Here is a 16,907-nt window from a genome sequence, read left to right on the forward strand (position 1 = left end):
CTTCGGTCTGTACACATTATTCCTCTTCTCTACAGCCCGCCTCCGGTCTATACACATCATTCCCCCTCCGTACGGCCCGCCTTTGGTCTGTACACATTATTCCCCTTCTCTACACACATTATTCCCCTTCTTTACAGCCCGCCTCCGGTCTGTACACATTATTCCCCCTCTTCCTACGGCCCACCTCCGGTCTGTACCCATTATTCCCCCTCTCCCTACGGCCCGCCTCCGGTCTGTACGCATTATTCCCCCTCTCTACGGCCCGCCTCCGATCTGTACACATTATTCCCCCTCCCTACAGCCCGCCTCCGGTCTGTACACATTATTCCTCCTCTCCCTACAGCCCGCCTTTGGTCTGTACACATTATTCCCCTTCTCTACAGCCCGCCTCCGGTCTGTACACATTATTCCCCCTCCCTACGGCCCACCTCCGGTCTGTACACATTATTCCCCTCCCCCCACCCGCCTCCGGTCTCTACACATTATTCCCCCTCTCTACAGCCCGCCTCCGTTCTGCACACATTATTCCCCCTCTGCAGCCCACCTCCGGTCTGTACACATTGTTCCCCCCTCCCTACGGCCCGCCTCCGGTCTGTACACATTATTCCCCCTCTATAGCCCACCTCCGGTCTGTACACATTATTCCCCCTCTCCCTACGGCCCGCCTCCGGTCTGTACACATTATTCCCCCTCTACAGCCCACCTCCGGTCTGTACACATTATTCCCCCTCTCTACGGCCCGCCTCCGGTCTGTACACATTATTCCCCCTCCCTACAGCCCGCCTCCGGTCTATACACATCATTCCCCCTCCGTACGGCCCGCCTTTGGTCTGTACACATTATTCCCCTTCTCATCAGCCCGCCTCCGGTCTGTACACATTATTCTTCTTCTCTACAGCCCACCTCCGGTCTGTACACATTATTCCCCCTCCCTACGGCCCGCCTCCGGTCTGTACACATTATTCCCCCTCCCTACGGCCCGCCTCCGGTCTGTACACATTATTCCCCCTCCCTACGGCCCGCCTCCGGTCTGTACACATTATTCCCCCTCCCTACGGCCCGCCTCCGGTCTGTACACATTATTCCCCCTCCCTACGGCCCACCTTCGGTCTGTACACATTATTCCTCTTCTCTACGGCCCGCCTCCGGTCTATACACATTATTCCTCCTCTCCCTACGGGCCGCCTCCGGTCTGTACACATTATTCCCCCTCTCTACGGCCCGCTTCCGGTCTGTACACATCTTTCCCCGTCCCTGCAGCCCACCTCCGGTCTGTACACATTATTCCCCCTCTCTACAGCCCGCCTCTGGTCTGTACACATTATTCCCCTTCTCTACAGCCCGCCTCCGGTCTGTACACATTATTCCCCTTCTCTACAGCCCGCCTCCGGTCTGTACACATTATTCCCACTCCCTACGGCCCGCCTCCGGTCTGTACACATTATTCCCCCTCTACAGCCCACCTCCGGTCTGTACACATTATTCCCCCTCTCTACGGCCCGCCTCCGGTCTGTACACATTATTCCCCGTCTACAGCCCGCCTCCGGTCTGTACACATTTCTCCTTCATCCACTAGGGGCCACTGGAGCATAGTTACAATGGGGAAATAGTAGGCAGTAATTGGGAGCTGGCACTTTAAAACTCTCACACTGTGGCTAGCTCCTACCCTACTATCTTCCCTCCAAGCCAGTCTTAGTTTAGTGCCCAAGGGAGCTGGTTCACTTGGGTTTAGCTGAAGAAATTTTTCTTTTTTCTTTATTATTTTCTTTTTCTTTCTTCCACACACAGACTGGCAGCTCTGCCACTGCCAGTCTGCACCGCGGGAGCTGCCGGCGGGGTCCCATCGCAGCTGCGTGCGGCTCGGGATAAGCCCCGGCTGAGGGAGACACTGAGCTCTCCTGAGTTGGCCGGACACCGCTGCGTGCGGCGCGTGTCGGGGCCGCTCCACCAGCAGAAGATTCCGGCAGCATGGCAGCGGTGAGTATAAGAGAGGACACCGCTGCGTGCGGCGCGTGTCGGGGCCGCTCCACCAGAGCGGTAAATCTAAAAAGGGGCCGGACACCGCTGCGTGCGGCGCATGTCGGGGCCGTTCTGTCGAGCAGTGAACGACGCCTGATGGAACTACAGGACAGCGGTGAGTACAATCTCCCCCCTCCTCCAGACTGATTTATATTTTATACTGTCAGTTTTAGTGGTATTATGTGGTGGTTGGACGGCTCCCCTATACTCCCCAGTCATAGGAGGCTGGGGGGTATCAAAGGCGCACTTTGTATTTTACACAGTAAGAGAGTATCTGTGGAAAAGCTATGTGTGCATGTGCCATATACAATAGCATTGCTCTTATGTATTTTGTAGATCTCACAGAAAAGGGGAGGGGGCGGAGCTAACTCCCGCTCCGTACTGCGGGCTTGGCGCTCTCCGCTCCCCGGCCGCAGCATACAGGCGGCCGGGGAGATACAGGGCGCTTCCCGCTTACTCTACACAACAGCGGGTTTTTCATTTGAAATTTGGCGCCGAAGCAGGGGGCGGGGGGGGCGGGGCGGAGCTAACTCCCGCTCTGTACGGCGGGCTCAGGGCTCTCCGCCCCCGGCCGCTACAGCACCTCCGCTCCCCGGCCGCTGCAGCAGCGTGTACACGGCCGCTACAGCACCTCCGCCTCCGCTCTCTGGAACACCTCCGCCTCCACTCTCCGGAGCACCTCCGCCTCCACTCTCCGGACCCCGGGCCGCTACAGCACCGATTACAGGTCCTCGGCTCCCTGGGCCGCTGCAAGGAGGTAATGGTGGGGGTGAAGCTTACAGCGGGCTCCCGGCGGCGGTTCCCATCACTCAGGGTCAGGCAGCAGAGCCTGTCTTAGGGGGATGTTAGTTTTCTCTGTGCAGGGAGATGCGGACATATTTATTTTACCTCACTTTGGCTACATCCCTCCCTGCAGGGGAGTCCTCAGCCAGGCATTTCATAGAGGCTGTAGTTCAAATAGGAGCTGGGGCTCAGCTCATTAATGATTAAAATCTGGTATGCAATATTTATTTACCCTACAGTATTTCACATAGACAGTATTTATCTACCCTGTTGGGTTCACTGTGTGTGTGTGTGTGATATACATATATAAATATATATATATATATGTGTATGTGTGTGTGTGTGTGTGTGTGTGTGTGTGTGTGTGTGTGTGTGTGTGTATGTATGTATATATATATATATATATATATATATATATATATATGTATGTGCATACAATACCATATATATAGGGGGTAAAACCACTTCCGCAATGTTTTATAATAATAAAATACCGAAAACATCTGGTGCACCTAGATTAGCGGTACACTACATACAGGGCGGGGTGTTGCCTTCCCTTTATTATTCCTTGGTGTCACTGGGTACTAATGATATTGGTAATTTGGGGAATGTGTATATATCAGACAGTGTGGCTCAGCACACTAATCCCCTAAACACCCAACCACAGAGGCCTGGGTCCAAGTACCTCCACAGATACTTTAAGGCATCAGACAAATAGCGCTGCGGCTCAGTACGCTAGTAGCGGGTATCTGAACAGGGGGACCAGGGTTTGAATCCCAACAACAACAAAAAAAAAACAACTTTAAGGGGAGCTCCTATAGCCTAGGGCTAAGACTCCTGTCCCACAGCGCAGCGCTACTGGTTCAAGTCTCCGCTGCTCCAGAAAGTTTATTTGAATCGTGTCGGTCACTACACGTTCTAGTGCAGACCTTACATAGGGCTGTGTTTATTTAACCCACCTTTTCTCCTTTCGTTTGTCTCACCTGGGATAGTCAAAGAATTCCCTCTTAGGTGTGAAGTATGTGGTGAAGCCATCTGCTCAGCCCTCCACGCACCTGCAGGACACTCCTGTTTGAACAGCTCAGATTATACAGGTAATGTCACTGGTAACCAGAGACCTTGTACGTCATTTCACCTCTCCAGGTTTCTAAAGGAACCTTGCTAATCTTCCATGTTACACGACTCAGAGGTGGAAAGACCTCTCTGGGAGGAGGCGACAGATGTCCAGGTTACGGAGGATGTCTGGTTTCGGTGCAGTCTGAACCTGTGTCTCAGAATATCCAGGTGCATTATACAGCAGTTCGTCTTGATACTGCAGGTAAGGAAGGCGGACACGTCAAGTCCATCAGGGTTCGATGCCAATGACAAAATGGTCCAGTATCGGATGGGCTAGGCAGGCTCCGGTAGGCGGCCGGCAGACACCCGAATACAAAGTTTCATATATCAAACAATGTTGGTTTTCCTATCCTTTCCCCGCAGACGGAAGGAAATGGCATCAGAACCTCTCCAGGTATACCCCTCAATGTATCACCGGTCCAACAAGCTGCCATTTTCCTGAGGCAACATTGCTCAGGTATCCATCGAAGACACATATACGGCAGCGGGGTTCTACCTTGTACGGAGCAGGTAGGTTGTGGAACAATTGTCCTCTAGGATACAGGATATTTCGCATCAGGATCAATTGATACTTTGGGACAGATCAGAATCAGGATTCTGCTTTTATGTTCTTTTGATGTCTGCAGACTCGGAACCTGCATTTTCGCTTGGGCTGTCTTAACCCAAAGACCGCTGGGGCTGCGACAGTGACAGGTGAATATGAAATCCTACGGGGAAGATGGTTCAGGGGAAGAAACTTTCTGCAGGATTTCTTGAACCATTGGAGGTAAGTCCACTTTTCTTTCTCCTACTACTAGCCTCAGCTCCAAGACGGACCTTTACCGGTCTTTCCTTTAGATCTTTCCGTGCCCTTTCAGGCTTCCACTCCACACGGGCGATATCTTCGTCGCCAGGGGATCTCAGGGTAACAGGCTGAAGCAGAGGCTCAGCATCCTCGGTCCAGTCTGATTTTAGGTCATCCTATACACCCATTACAGGTTAGACCTTCCTACCACCTGGAGGGTCCCAGGGTAGGTGCAGGTCGGTGGTCCTACGGGGAGAACTGAGAAGGCTTGGGCGGTTACAGATTAGATTTTGGAGTACAGCCATCTCAGGAGTCCTTCGGCATGGGTCGGCCGATTTACAAGGACAAGAGAGTCATAATACAGGCGGCGCTCCATATGCTTCTAACCGCAAAGGGTGTTGATCCCTGTTTTTCACATATCATTTGAATCGGGACAGTTCTCAGGCCTTTGTTTTCTTTTCACGTTCCGAAGCCAGATGGCTCGGCCACGCCTATTCTGTCCTTAGAATCCTTTCAGTCTGTGATTGCTAGTTTTAAACAGACAAAAAGGGGGTTTTACGCGTCCCTTGTCTTCAGGGATGCCTGTTTACTGAGTTCCGTTGGGTTTCCTCATCGGGCTTTTCTCAGATTCGCATTACAGGATTCTCATTTTCACTGTCGGTCCTTTCCTTTTGGTCTCTCTTCCGCTCCCACAGGGTTCAGGAAGATCACAGAATAACTCTTTTTCAAGGGCAGGAAGTGAGGTTTGTCCCCTAATGGGACAATCTACTGCTACAATCCAACTCTGTACATTAGGTGGCTTCTGAATTTCCAGAGGATCCAGGAGCTTCTGGTTCGACACGGATCCACTTTATGCTCCTCGTAGACTTTTCTCAACACGGTCCGTCAGAGGATTTTTCCTTCCTCGGCACCAGGTACTATTTCTTAAGTCAGGTTGCGACGCAATGAGTGGTCGCCTACACTCCCCTCTGAGCGAAGGACAACAATCTTCTTTCCAGGTCAAGCCGCCAGGTCAGACTCCCGGGTGAGGGTTCATTTCCCGGAGTTTTCTCAGCTGGTCCGCTGTTGGCGGAGATTTCGGATCGACCTCAGGGCGTTCTGTCTGACTCTTTAACCCTTTACTGCTCTCGGACGTGAGCTCTAGCGGTAGTAGCCGAGGATACCCTCAGGGCTCCTTGGAGTTTCGGGTTTTTCTATCCTGCCTCCTTTGTTTATTCCTACCTCACTTCGGTAACACAGGACGGGAATATGCGCGCTAGTCCTCTCGTGGCTCCGGTTGGGCAGCGCATGACTTGAAGATACAGCTACACCTGTTGTCAGTACAGGAGCCTTGGCTCCTACCTCGACTAGACTGTCTACTTCAACAGGGTCCTTTTCTTTGTTCATCTTAAACTGGTTTCGTTTAACCGTGTGACTGTTCACCAGACCTCAGAAGGGAGGAGTTCCCTAGTTCGGTTAGGCCTACTGGGCCCCAATTTCAGAAGTCTGTTACCTCTTCTCGCTTTTGCCACTTTTGGAAAACTTTATAGGGCATAGTGAGGATAACAGGGGTTTTCCCCTTCTTTCAGTTACCATTCAGCCGTCATCTTTGGTTTCTCTGGGAAGTTTTGCTCGGCTGCGCTTCAAAATACATTGACCTGAAATCTAGGTCTCTGCCCTTTCGGTTTTCTTCCAAAAGAGATCAGCCTGCCGGCCGTAAGTTTGGGCTCTCTTTCAGGGAGTACTCTATTGGCAACTCCCCCGGCTGAGCTTCAGACTCAGCGGTCGTTTCTTCCAGAGGGGATGTCCGTTTTTCCTATAAATCTGACCCTAGTGTTTTCGGCCCTCTTTGAAGGTTGTCAGGGCTCGCCGACTCTCTCTACAGAGATCTTAGGCTATTCGACAAAGTTTTTCTTCCCTCTTCTGTATGAGGCTCCCGTACTAAATAGCCGGGGTCCCAGCATACCCTGGGCCGTTGGATACATCTAACCATCAGACAGTCTTCTTGGCGGTTGCTCGGGAGCCTCCGTTTTCCATTTCAGCGCACTCTACGCGCGTTGTGGAACCTTCGTGGGCGGCTGCCCGTGGGGTCTCCATGAATACTTTGTCGGGCGGCTACTTGGTCGGACCGACATTTGTTTTGTCAAATTCTATAAGTTTGACACTTTTGCGGCCTCTGCATTACAGTTTGGCCGAGCGGTTTTACAGGACTCTCAGCGCTCTCCCACCCATTTTGGGAGCTCTGGGGCGTCCCCATTGTAACTACGTTCCAGTGGCCCCTAGTGGATGAAGGAGAAATCAGGATTTTGGTACTTACCGATAAATCCCTTTCTCCAATTCCACAGGGGCCACTGGACGCCCGCCCAGCGCTGTTCCTCCTTGTTTTTTGCTTAACGGTTTGCAGATCACCATATGACTGCTTGTTGAGTTCGGGCTAGCCTGTTGTTTGTAAGGTTCTGTTCCAGGTTTGGGTTGTGTTATCCTGGTTGACTGGACGTCATTAACCTCCTCTACCTTAAGGTTTTGTTTATTCCAGCTCTCCTCGGGCACAGTTGTACTTAGACTGGCTTGGAGGGAAGATAGTAGGGGAGGAGCTAGCCACAGTGTGAGAGTTTTAAAGTGCCAGCTCCCAATTACTGCCTACTATTTCCCCATTGTAACTACGCTCCAGTGGCCCCTGTGGAATCGGAGAAAGGGATTTATCGGTAAGTACCAAAATCCTGATTATTCCCCCTCCCTACGGCCCACCTCCGGTCTGTACACATTATTCCCCCTCCCTACAGCCCACCTCCGGTCTGTACACATTATTCCCCCTCCCTACGGCCCACCTCCGGTCTGTACACATTATTCCCCCTCCCTACGGCCAGCCTCCGGTCTGTACACATTATTCCCCCTCCCTACAGCCCACCTCCGGTCTGTACACATTATTCCCCCTCCCTACGGCCCACCTCCGGTCTGTACACATTATTCCCCCTCCCTACGGCCAGCCTCCGGTCTGTACACATTATTCCCCCTCCCTACAGCCCACCTCCGGTCTGTACACATTATTCCCCCTCCCTACGGCCCACCTCCAGTCTGTACACATTATTCCCCCTCCCTACGGCCAGCCTCCGGTCTGTACACATTATTCCCCCTCCCTACAGCCCACCTCCGGTCTGTACACATTATTCCTCTTCTCTACAGCCCGCCTCTGGTCTGTACACATTATTCCCCCTCTCTACGGCCCGCCTCCAGTCTGTACACATTATTCCCCCTCCCTACAGCCCGCCTCTGGTCTGTACACATTATTCCCCCTCCCTACAGCCCACCTCCGGTCTGTACACATTATTCCCCCTCGCTACGGCCCGCCTCCGGTCTGTACACATTATTCCCCCTCTCTACAGCCCACCTCCGGTCTGTACACATTATTCCCCCTCCCTACGGCCCGCCTCCGGTCTGTACACATTATTCCCCCTCCCTACGGCCCGCCTCCGGTCTGTACACATTATTCCCCCTCCCTACGGCCCGCCTCCGGTCTGTACACATTATTCTACTCCGCACACCCAGTCTGAGCTTTGAGGCGTTTAATGTACCTTTGTCCTGAGGTCGTACCGCTGTTCCTTATGCATCCCGGTGTCTACAACATGCACAATGTCATCGATGGTAACTGAGGTCTCGGCGATATTGGTGCTCAGAACGATTTTACGCACTCCCGGAGGAGGGCGCTCGAAGATGACTTGTTGATTCATCAAAGGGACGTTAGAATGAACTACGGGGGAAAAAGCAGTGAATGAGAGACGGGTTCCTGGGACAGAAAATGGGATTTAGGTACTTTAATACTTTCCTACCATTCTTATGGGGACACAGGATACAATGAGGTATAGACTGCAATGGGAGGAGCCAGGAAAAAGTTCCTCCAACTCTAGGCCCCCTCATTGGCTGCCCGGGAGGAGAAAATATCCGCCAAATAGAACAAACATCCTAATGAGCATTAACATGACAATATAAATAAGAGCGAGAGAGAGGGCAACCAGTTAAGGCTACCTGAGCGGGCAAATACTATCTAAGAGGCTACCAGAGCGGGCAAATACTATCTAAGAGGCTACCAGAGTGGGCAATCACTATCTAAGAGGCTACCAGCGGGGGCGATCACTAAAAGGCTACCAGAGTGGGCGATCACTAAAAGGCTACCAGCGGGGGCGATCACTATCTAAGAGGCTACCAGCGGGGGCGATCACTATCTAAGAGGCTACCAGCGGGGGCGATCACTATCTAAGAGGCTACCAGCGGGGGCGATCACTATCTAAGAGGCTACCAGCGGGGGCGATCACTATCTAAGAGGCTACCAGCAGGGGCGATCACTATCTAAGAGGCTACCAGAGTGGGCGATCACTAAGAGGCTACCAGAGCGGGCGATCACTATCTAAGAGGCTACCAGCGCGGGCGATCACTAAGAGGCTACCAGCGCGGGCGATCACTATCTAAGAGGCTACCAGCGCGGGCGATCACTATCGAGGCTACCAGAGCGGGCGATCACTAAGAGGCTACCAGAGCGGCCAATCACGATCTATGAGGCTACCAGAGCGGTCAATCACGATCTATGAGGCTACCAGAGCGGGCAATCACGATCTATGAGGCTACCAGAGCGGGAAATCACTATCTATGAGGCTACCAGAGCGGTCAATCACTATCTATGAGGCTACCAGAGCGGTCAATCACTATCTATGAGGCTACCAGAGCAGGCAATCACTATCTATGGAGGCTACCAGAGCGGGCGATCACTATCTATGAGGCTACCAGAGCGGGCAATCACTATCTATGGAGGCTACCAGAGCGGGCAATCACTATCTATGAGGCTACCAGAGCGGGCAATCACTAGCTAAGAGGCTACCAGAGCGGGCGATGAATATCTACGAGGCTACCAGAGCGGGCGATGACTATCTACGAGGCTACCAGAGCGGGCGATGACTATCTACGAGGCTACCAGAGCGGGCGATGACTATCTACGAGGCTACCAGAGCGGGCGATGACTATCTAAGAGGCTACAAGAGCAGGCGATGACTATCTACGAGGCTACCAGAGCGGGCGATGACTATCTACGAGGCTACCAGAGCGGGCGATGACTATCTACGAGGCTACCAGAGCGGGCGATGACTATCTACGAGGCTACCAGAGCGGGCGATGACTATCTAAGAGGCTACAAGAGCAGGCGATGACTATCTACGAGGCTACCAGAGCGGGCGATGACTATCTACGAGGCTACCAGAGCGGGCGATGACTATCTACAAGGCTACCAGAGCGGGCAATGACTATCTACGAGGCTACCAGAGCGGGCGATGACTATCTAAGAGGCTACCAGAGCGGGCGATGACTATCTACGAGGCTACCAGAGCGGGCGATGACTATCTACGAGGCTACCAGAGCGGGCGATCAGTGACTGAGGTCTCACATTAAATCACATAATCTGCAGACAATGCGTCAGGTTACCAGTAAATGTTTCTACCCACCTGGTAAAATAAGGTGCTGCCCATTCCGATGCGCCAACTTCTCCTGCAATATCTGCTGAACCCCGCGGATCTCCTGCCAACCAGGGAGGAAGCAGAGGATGCCCCCTAGGATAGAGACATGTTATCTGATGGGAATATGACATGACAAAATGATCTGGAGAAATCGTAATGTACCCAGTAGAATCCAGAGGAACATAGAAAACAGGAGTGTCAGGATTTTACAATTAACGGAAGGGTGTAATTAATGGAAGGGTTATAAGGGCATACACATAAAAATAGGATTTTGGTACTTACCAGGTAAATCCTTTTCTTTGAATCCATAGGGGGCACTGGAGTACTCTTGGGATATGGACGGCTTCCGCAGGAACAAGGCAAATATTCAAATTTAGAACTCTCCTCCCCTCCATATCCCAGAGTACCTCAGTGTTTTTTACTGAGCCGAACAGGAGCTATAGAGAGGTTGACAATGGAGAATTACATATAACATAACGGACAACAATAAAGTTGACACATAACGTTACTGACAACTAAACAGTTGACACCATAACCGATAGAACTTGAAACTTTAAACCAGTCGGTGAGAATGTGTTACCATAAGATCCCCTGAACTTACCACAAACCAGGTAAAACTGCTCTGGGTGGGCGTCCAGTGCCCCCTATGGATTCAAAGTAAAGGATTTACCTGGTAAGTACCAAAATCCTATTTTCTTTTTCATCCACTAGGGGTCACTGGAGTACTCTTGGGACGTACCAAAGCTTCCCCCGTGGGCGGGAGAGCTGTTTGGCACCTGTAACACTAGGCGGCCAAAGCTAGATGCTGATGCCGCAAACGTATCAAACTTTTAGAAGCGCACAAACGTGTGCACTGATGACCTTGTAGCCGCACAGCAAAGCTGCGTCGTAGAAGCCCCACGACCAGCTGCCCATGAAGTTCCCACAGAACGTGTAGAATGAGCTGTTACTGATGTAGGCGGCTGTAACCTAACATGTAGGTAAGCCTGACGTATGGTCAGTTTTATCCATCTGGATAAGGTCTGCTTAGACGCTGGCCAACCCATCTTGGCAGCATCATAGAGAACAAACAACGTATCCGTCTTGCGAACTGTAGACGTTCGGAATACATAAACGCGTAATGCGCGTACCACATCAAAAGTTCCAGAATTTACCGTTAACACAGGAACTACTATTGGTTGATTGATGTGAAAAGATGACACTACCTTTGGTAAGAAAGCGTGATTCGTCCAAAGTTCCGCTCTGTCATCATGAAACACCAAATACGGTGGCTTGCATGACAAGGCACCCAAATCTGAAACACGCCTTGCCGAAGCTAAGGCTAGTAGAAAAAATAAGATTTTACTCACCGGTAAATCTATTTCTCGTAGTCCGTAGTGGATGCTGGGGACTCCGTAAGGACCATGGGGAATAGACGGGCTCCGCAGGAGACTGGGCACTCTAAGAAAGATTTAGTACTACTGGTGTGCACTGGCTCCTCCCTCTATGCCCCTCCACCAGACCTCAGTTAAGGAAACTGTGCCCGGAAGAGCTGACATTACAAGGAAAGGATTTTGGAATCCAGGGTAAGACTCATACCAGCCACACCAATCACACCGTATAACTTGTGATAAACTTACCCAGTCAACAGTATGAACCACAACAGAGCATCAAACAATAGATGCCAACATAACATAACCCTTTATTAAGCAATAACTATATACACGTATTGCAGAAACTCCGCACTTGGGACGGGCGCCCAGCATCCACTACGGACTACGAGAAATAGATTTACCGGTGAGTAAAATCTTATTTTCTCTAATGTCCTAGTGGATGCTGGGGACTCCGTAAGGACCATGGGGATTATACCAAAGCTCCCAAACGGGCGGGAGAGTGCGGATGTCTCTGCAGCACCGAATGGGCAAACACAAGGTCCTCCTCAGCCAGGGTATCAAACTTGTAGAACTTAGCAAATGTGTTTGAACCCGACCAAGTAGCTGCTCGGCAAAGTTGTAATGCCGAGACCCCTCGGGCAGCCTCCCAAGAAGAGCCCACTTTCCTTGTGGAATGGGCTTTCACCGATTTTGGATGCGGCAACCCAGCCGCAGAATGAGCCTGCTGAATCGTGTTACAGATCCAGCGAGCAATGGTTTGCTTTGAAGCCGGAGCACCCAACTTGTTGGGTGCATGCAGGATAAACAGCGAGTCCTGACTCCAGCCGTCCTGGCTACATAGATCTTCAAAGCCCTGACTACATCGAGCAACTTGGAATCCTCCAAGTCACGAGTAGCCGCAGGCACCACAATGGGTTGGTTCAAACGAAAAGATGACACCACCTTTGGCAGAAATTGCGGACGAGTCCGTAATTCTGCCCTGTCCATATGGAAAACCAGATAGGGGCTTTTACATGACAAAGCCGGCAATTCTGACACACGCCTAGCCGAAGCCAAGGCCAATAGCATGACCACTTTCCACGTGAGATACTTCAGCTCCACTGTCTTAAGTGGCTCAAACCAGTGGGATTTCAGGAAACCCAACACCACGTTGAGATCCCAAGGTGCTACTGGTAGCACAAAAGGTGACTGAATATGCAGCACTCCCTTAACAAACGTCTGAACCTCAGGAAGAGAAGCCAGTTCCTTTTGAAAGAAAATGGATAGAGCCGAAATCTGGACCTTTATGGATCCCAACTTCAAGCCCATAGTCACTCCAGACTGTAGGAAGTGCAGGAACCGGCCCAGCTGGAATTCCTCTGTAGGGGCCTTCCTGGCCTCACACCAGGCAACATATTTTCGCCATATACGGTGATAGTGTTTTGCCGTCACGTCCTTCCTAGCCTTTATCAGCGTAGGAATAACTTCATCCGGAATGCCTTTTTCCGCTAGGATCCTGCGTTCAACCGCCATGCCGTCAAACGCAGCCGCAGTAAGTCTTGGAACAGACAGGGCCCCTGTTGCAGCAGGTCCTGTCTGAGAGGCAGAGGCCACGGGTCCTCTGTGAGCATTTCTTGCAGTTCCGGGTACCAAGTCCTTCTTGGCCAATCCGGAACAATGAGAATTGTTCTCACTCCTCTTTTTCTTACGATTCTCAGCACCTTGGGTATGAGAGGAAGAGGAGGAAACACATAGACCGACTGGAACACCCACGGTGTTACTAGTGCGTCCACAGCTATCGCCTGAGGGTCTCTTGACCTGGCGCAATACCTTTGTAGCTTTTTGTTGAGATGGGATGCCATCATGTCCACCTGTGGCAGTTCCCATCGATTTGTAATCTGCGTGAAGACTTCTTGATGAAGTCCCCACTCTCCCGGGTGGAGGTCGTGCCTGCTGAGGAAGTCTGCTTCCCAGTTGTCCACTCCCAGAATGAACACTGCTGACAGTGCTTGCACGTGATTCTCCGCCTAATGAAGAATCCTGGTGGCTTCCGCCATTGCTACTCTGCTTCTTGTGCCGCCCTGGCGGTTTACATGAGCCACTGCGGTGATGTTGTCTGACTGAATCAGCACCGGTTGGTTGCGAAGCAGAGGCTCCGCTTGACTCAGGGCGTTGTATATGGCCCTTAGTTCCATGACATTTATGTGCAGACAAGCATCCTGACTTGACCACAACCCTTGGAAGTTTCTTCCCTGAGTGACTGCCCCCCATCCTCGGAGGCTCGCATCCGTGGTCACCAGGACCCAGTCCTGTATGCCGAACCTGCGGCCCTCGAGAAGGTGAGCACTCTGCAGCCACCACAGAAGAGACACCCTGGCCCTGGGGGATAGGGTGATCAGCCGATGCATCTGAAGATGCGATCCGGACCATTTGTCCAACAGATCCCACTGAAAAATCCTCGCATGGAACCTGCCGAAGGGAATGGCTTCGTATGATGCCACCATCTTTCCCAGGACTCGCGTGCAGCGATGCACCGACACCTGTTTCAGTTTTAAGAGGTCTCTGACCAGAGTCACGAACTCCTGAGCCTTCTCCGCCGGGAGAAATACCTTCATCTGGTCTGTGTCCAGAATCATGCCCAGAAAGGGCAGACGCGTCGTAGGAATCAGCTGCGACTTTGGGATATTCAGAATCCAGCCATGCCGCTGCAACACTTCCTGAGAGTGTGTTACGCTGATCAGCAATTGCTCCCTGGATCTCGCCTTTATGAGGAGATCGTCCAAGCATGGGATAACTGTTACTCCTTGTTTTCTCAGGATCACCATCATTTCCGCCATTACCTTGGTAAATATTCTCGATGCCGTGGAGAGCCCAAACGGCAATGTCTGGAATTGGTAATGACAGTCCTGTACCACAAATCTGAGGTACTCCTGATGAGGTGGATAAATGGGGACATGCAAGTAAGCATCCTTGATGTCCAGAGACACCATAAAATCCCCCTCTTCCAGGCTTGCAATGACCGCTCTGAGCGATTCCATTTTGAACTTGAATCTTTTCAGATAAATGTTCAGGGACTTTAAATTCAATATGGGTCTGACCGAACCGTCTGGTTTCGGTACCACAAACATTGTGGAATAGTATCCCCCTTCCCTGTTGAAGGAGGGGAACCTTTACCACCACCTGCTGGAGATATAACTTGTGAATTGCCGCTAACACTACTTCCCTTTCTATGGGGGAAGCTGGCAGGGCCGATTTGAGGTAACGGTGAGGGGGCATCACTTCGAATTCCAGCTTGTATCCCTGAGAAACAATCTGTATAGCCCAGGGATCCACCTGTGAGCGAACCCACTGGTGGCTGAAATGTCGGAGACGCGCCCCCACCGCTCCTGGCTCCACCTGTGGACACCCAGCGTCATGCGGTGGATTTAGTGGAAGCCGGGGAGGACTTCTGCTCCTGGGAACTAGCTGTATGGTGCAGCTTTTTTCCTCTGCCCCTGCCAAGAAAGGACGCACCTCTGACCTTCTTGCTTCTTTGCGATCGAAAGGACTGCATTTGGTAATACGGTGCTTTCTTAGGCTGTGAGGGAATATATGGCAAAAAATTTGACTTCCCAGCCGTAGCTGTGGAAACTAGGTCCGAGAGACCGTCCCCAAACAATTCCTCACCCTTGTAAGGCAACACCTCCATGTGCTTTTTGGAGTCGGCATCACCTGTCCATTGCCGAGTCCACAGGACCCTTCTGGCAGAAATTGACATTGCATTTATTCTAGAGCCCAGTAGGCAAATGTCCCTCTGGGCATCCCTCATATATAGGACAGCGTCTTTTATATGCCCTAGGGTCAGTAAAATGGTATCCTTGACTAAGGTATCCAGCTCCTCAGACAGATTATCTGTCCATGCTGCTACAGCACTACACATCCAGGCCGACACAATCGCCGGCCTCAGTAGAGTACCTGAATGTGTATAAACAGACTTCAGGATACTTTACTGCTTCCTATCTGCAGGATCCTTTAGGGCGGCCGTATCCTGTGACGGCAGGGCCACCCTCTTAGATAAGCGTGTCAGAGCTTCATCTACCCTAGGGGAGGATTCCCAGCGCATCCTGTCCGTTGGCGGTAAAGGGTACGCCATAAGTAACCTTTTGGAAATCAGCACTTTCCTATCGGGGGAATCCCACGCTTTTTCACATAACTCATTTAACTCATGTGAAGGGGGAAAAGTCACTTCTTGCTTTTTCTCCCCATACATATAAACCCTCTTGTCAGGGACAGGGTTTTCCTCTGATATGTGCAATACATCCTTCATTGCTATAATCATGTAGCGGATGGCTTTAGCCATTTTAGGCTGCAATTTTGCATCATCGTCATCGACACTGGAGTCAGAATTCGTGTCGATATCTGTCAACAATTTTGGATAGTGGGCGCTTCTGAGACCCTGACGGCCTCTGCGCTGTAGGATCAGGCATGGGCTGAGACCCCGACTGTCCCAAAGCGTCAGCTTTATCCAACCTTTTATGCAAGGAGTTTACATTATCATTTAACACCTTCCACATATCCATCCAATCGGGTGTCGGCGGAGACACGTCATTCATCTGCACTTGCTCTGCCTCCACATAGCCCTCTTCGTCAAACATGTCGACACACGCGTACCGACACACCACACACACAGGGGATGCTCTATATGAGGACAGGACCCCCACAAGGCCTTTTGGAGAGACAGAGAGAGAGTATGCCAGCACACACCCCAGCGCTATATGACCCAGGAATCACACAGTAACTTAGTGTTTACCCAGTAGCTGCTGTATATATGATTAAAGCGCTAAATTTATGTGCCCCCCCCCCCCTCTCTTTTACCCTCTTTCTACCGTGATTCTGCAGGGGAGAGCCTGGGGAGCTTCCTCTCAGCGGAGCTGTGGAGAGAAAATGGCGCTGGTGAGTGCTGAGGAAGAAGGCCCCGCCCCCTCAGTGGCGGGCTTCTGTCCCGCGATTTTGTGTAATGCATATTACAGTGCCCAGCTGTATATATGCTGCTTTTGCCAGGAGGTAATCAATTGCTGCCCAGGGCACCCCCCCCTGCGCCCTGCACCCTACAGTGACCGGAGTGTGTGGGTTAGTGTGGGCGCAATGGCGCACAGCTGCAGTGCTGTGCGCAACCTCAGTGAAGACTGGAGTCTTCTGCCGCCGATTTTGACGTCTTCTTGCTTCAACCCGCCGGCTTCTGTCTTCTGGCTCTGCGAGGGGGACGGCGGCGCGGCTCCGGGAACGGACGATCAAGGTTAGGTTCCTGTGTTCGAACCCTCTGGAGCTAATGGTGTCCAGTAGCCTAAGAAGCGCAACCTAGCCGCAGTTAGTAGGTTTGCTTCTCTCCCCTCAGTC

General features: G+C 51.7%; 1 protein-coding gene across 1 annotated transcript in view; it reads right to left on the minus strand.

Moving 5' to 3' along the window:
- DHX30 (DExH-box helicase 30) overlaps positions 1-16,907 on the minus strand; it is a 95,686-nt gene that overhangs the window by 13,179 nt on the left and 65,600 nt on the right. Inside the window, exons 10-11 of the mRNA XM_063924575.1 lie at positions 10,168-10,272; positions 8,254-8,429 (exon numbers count right to left, since the gene is read on the minus strand). Of these exons, the coding sequence (XP_063780645.1) occupies positions 8,254-8,429; positions 10,168-10,272 (281 nt within the window). The remainder of the gene's footprint in view (positions 1-8,253; positions 8,430-10,167; positions 10,273-16,907) is intronic.

This window comes from Pseudophryne corroboree, chromosome 5 (assembly GCF_028390025.1).
Source record: "Pseudophryne corroboree isolate aPseCor3 chromosome 5, aPseCor3.hap2, whole genome shotgun sequence".
In the NCBI taxonomy this organism is placed as follows: domain Eukaryota; kingdom Metazoa; phylum Chordata; class Amphibia; order Anura; family Myobatrachidae; genus Pseudophryne; species Pseudophryne corroboree.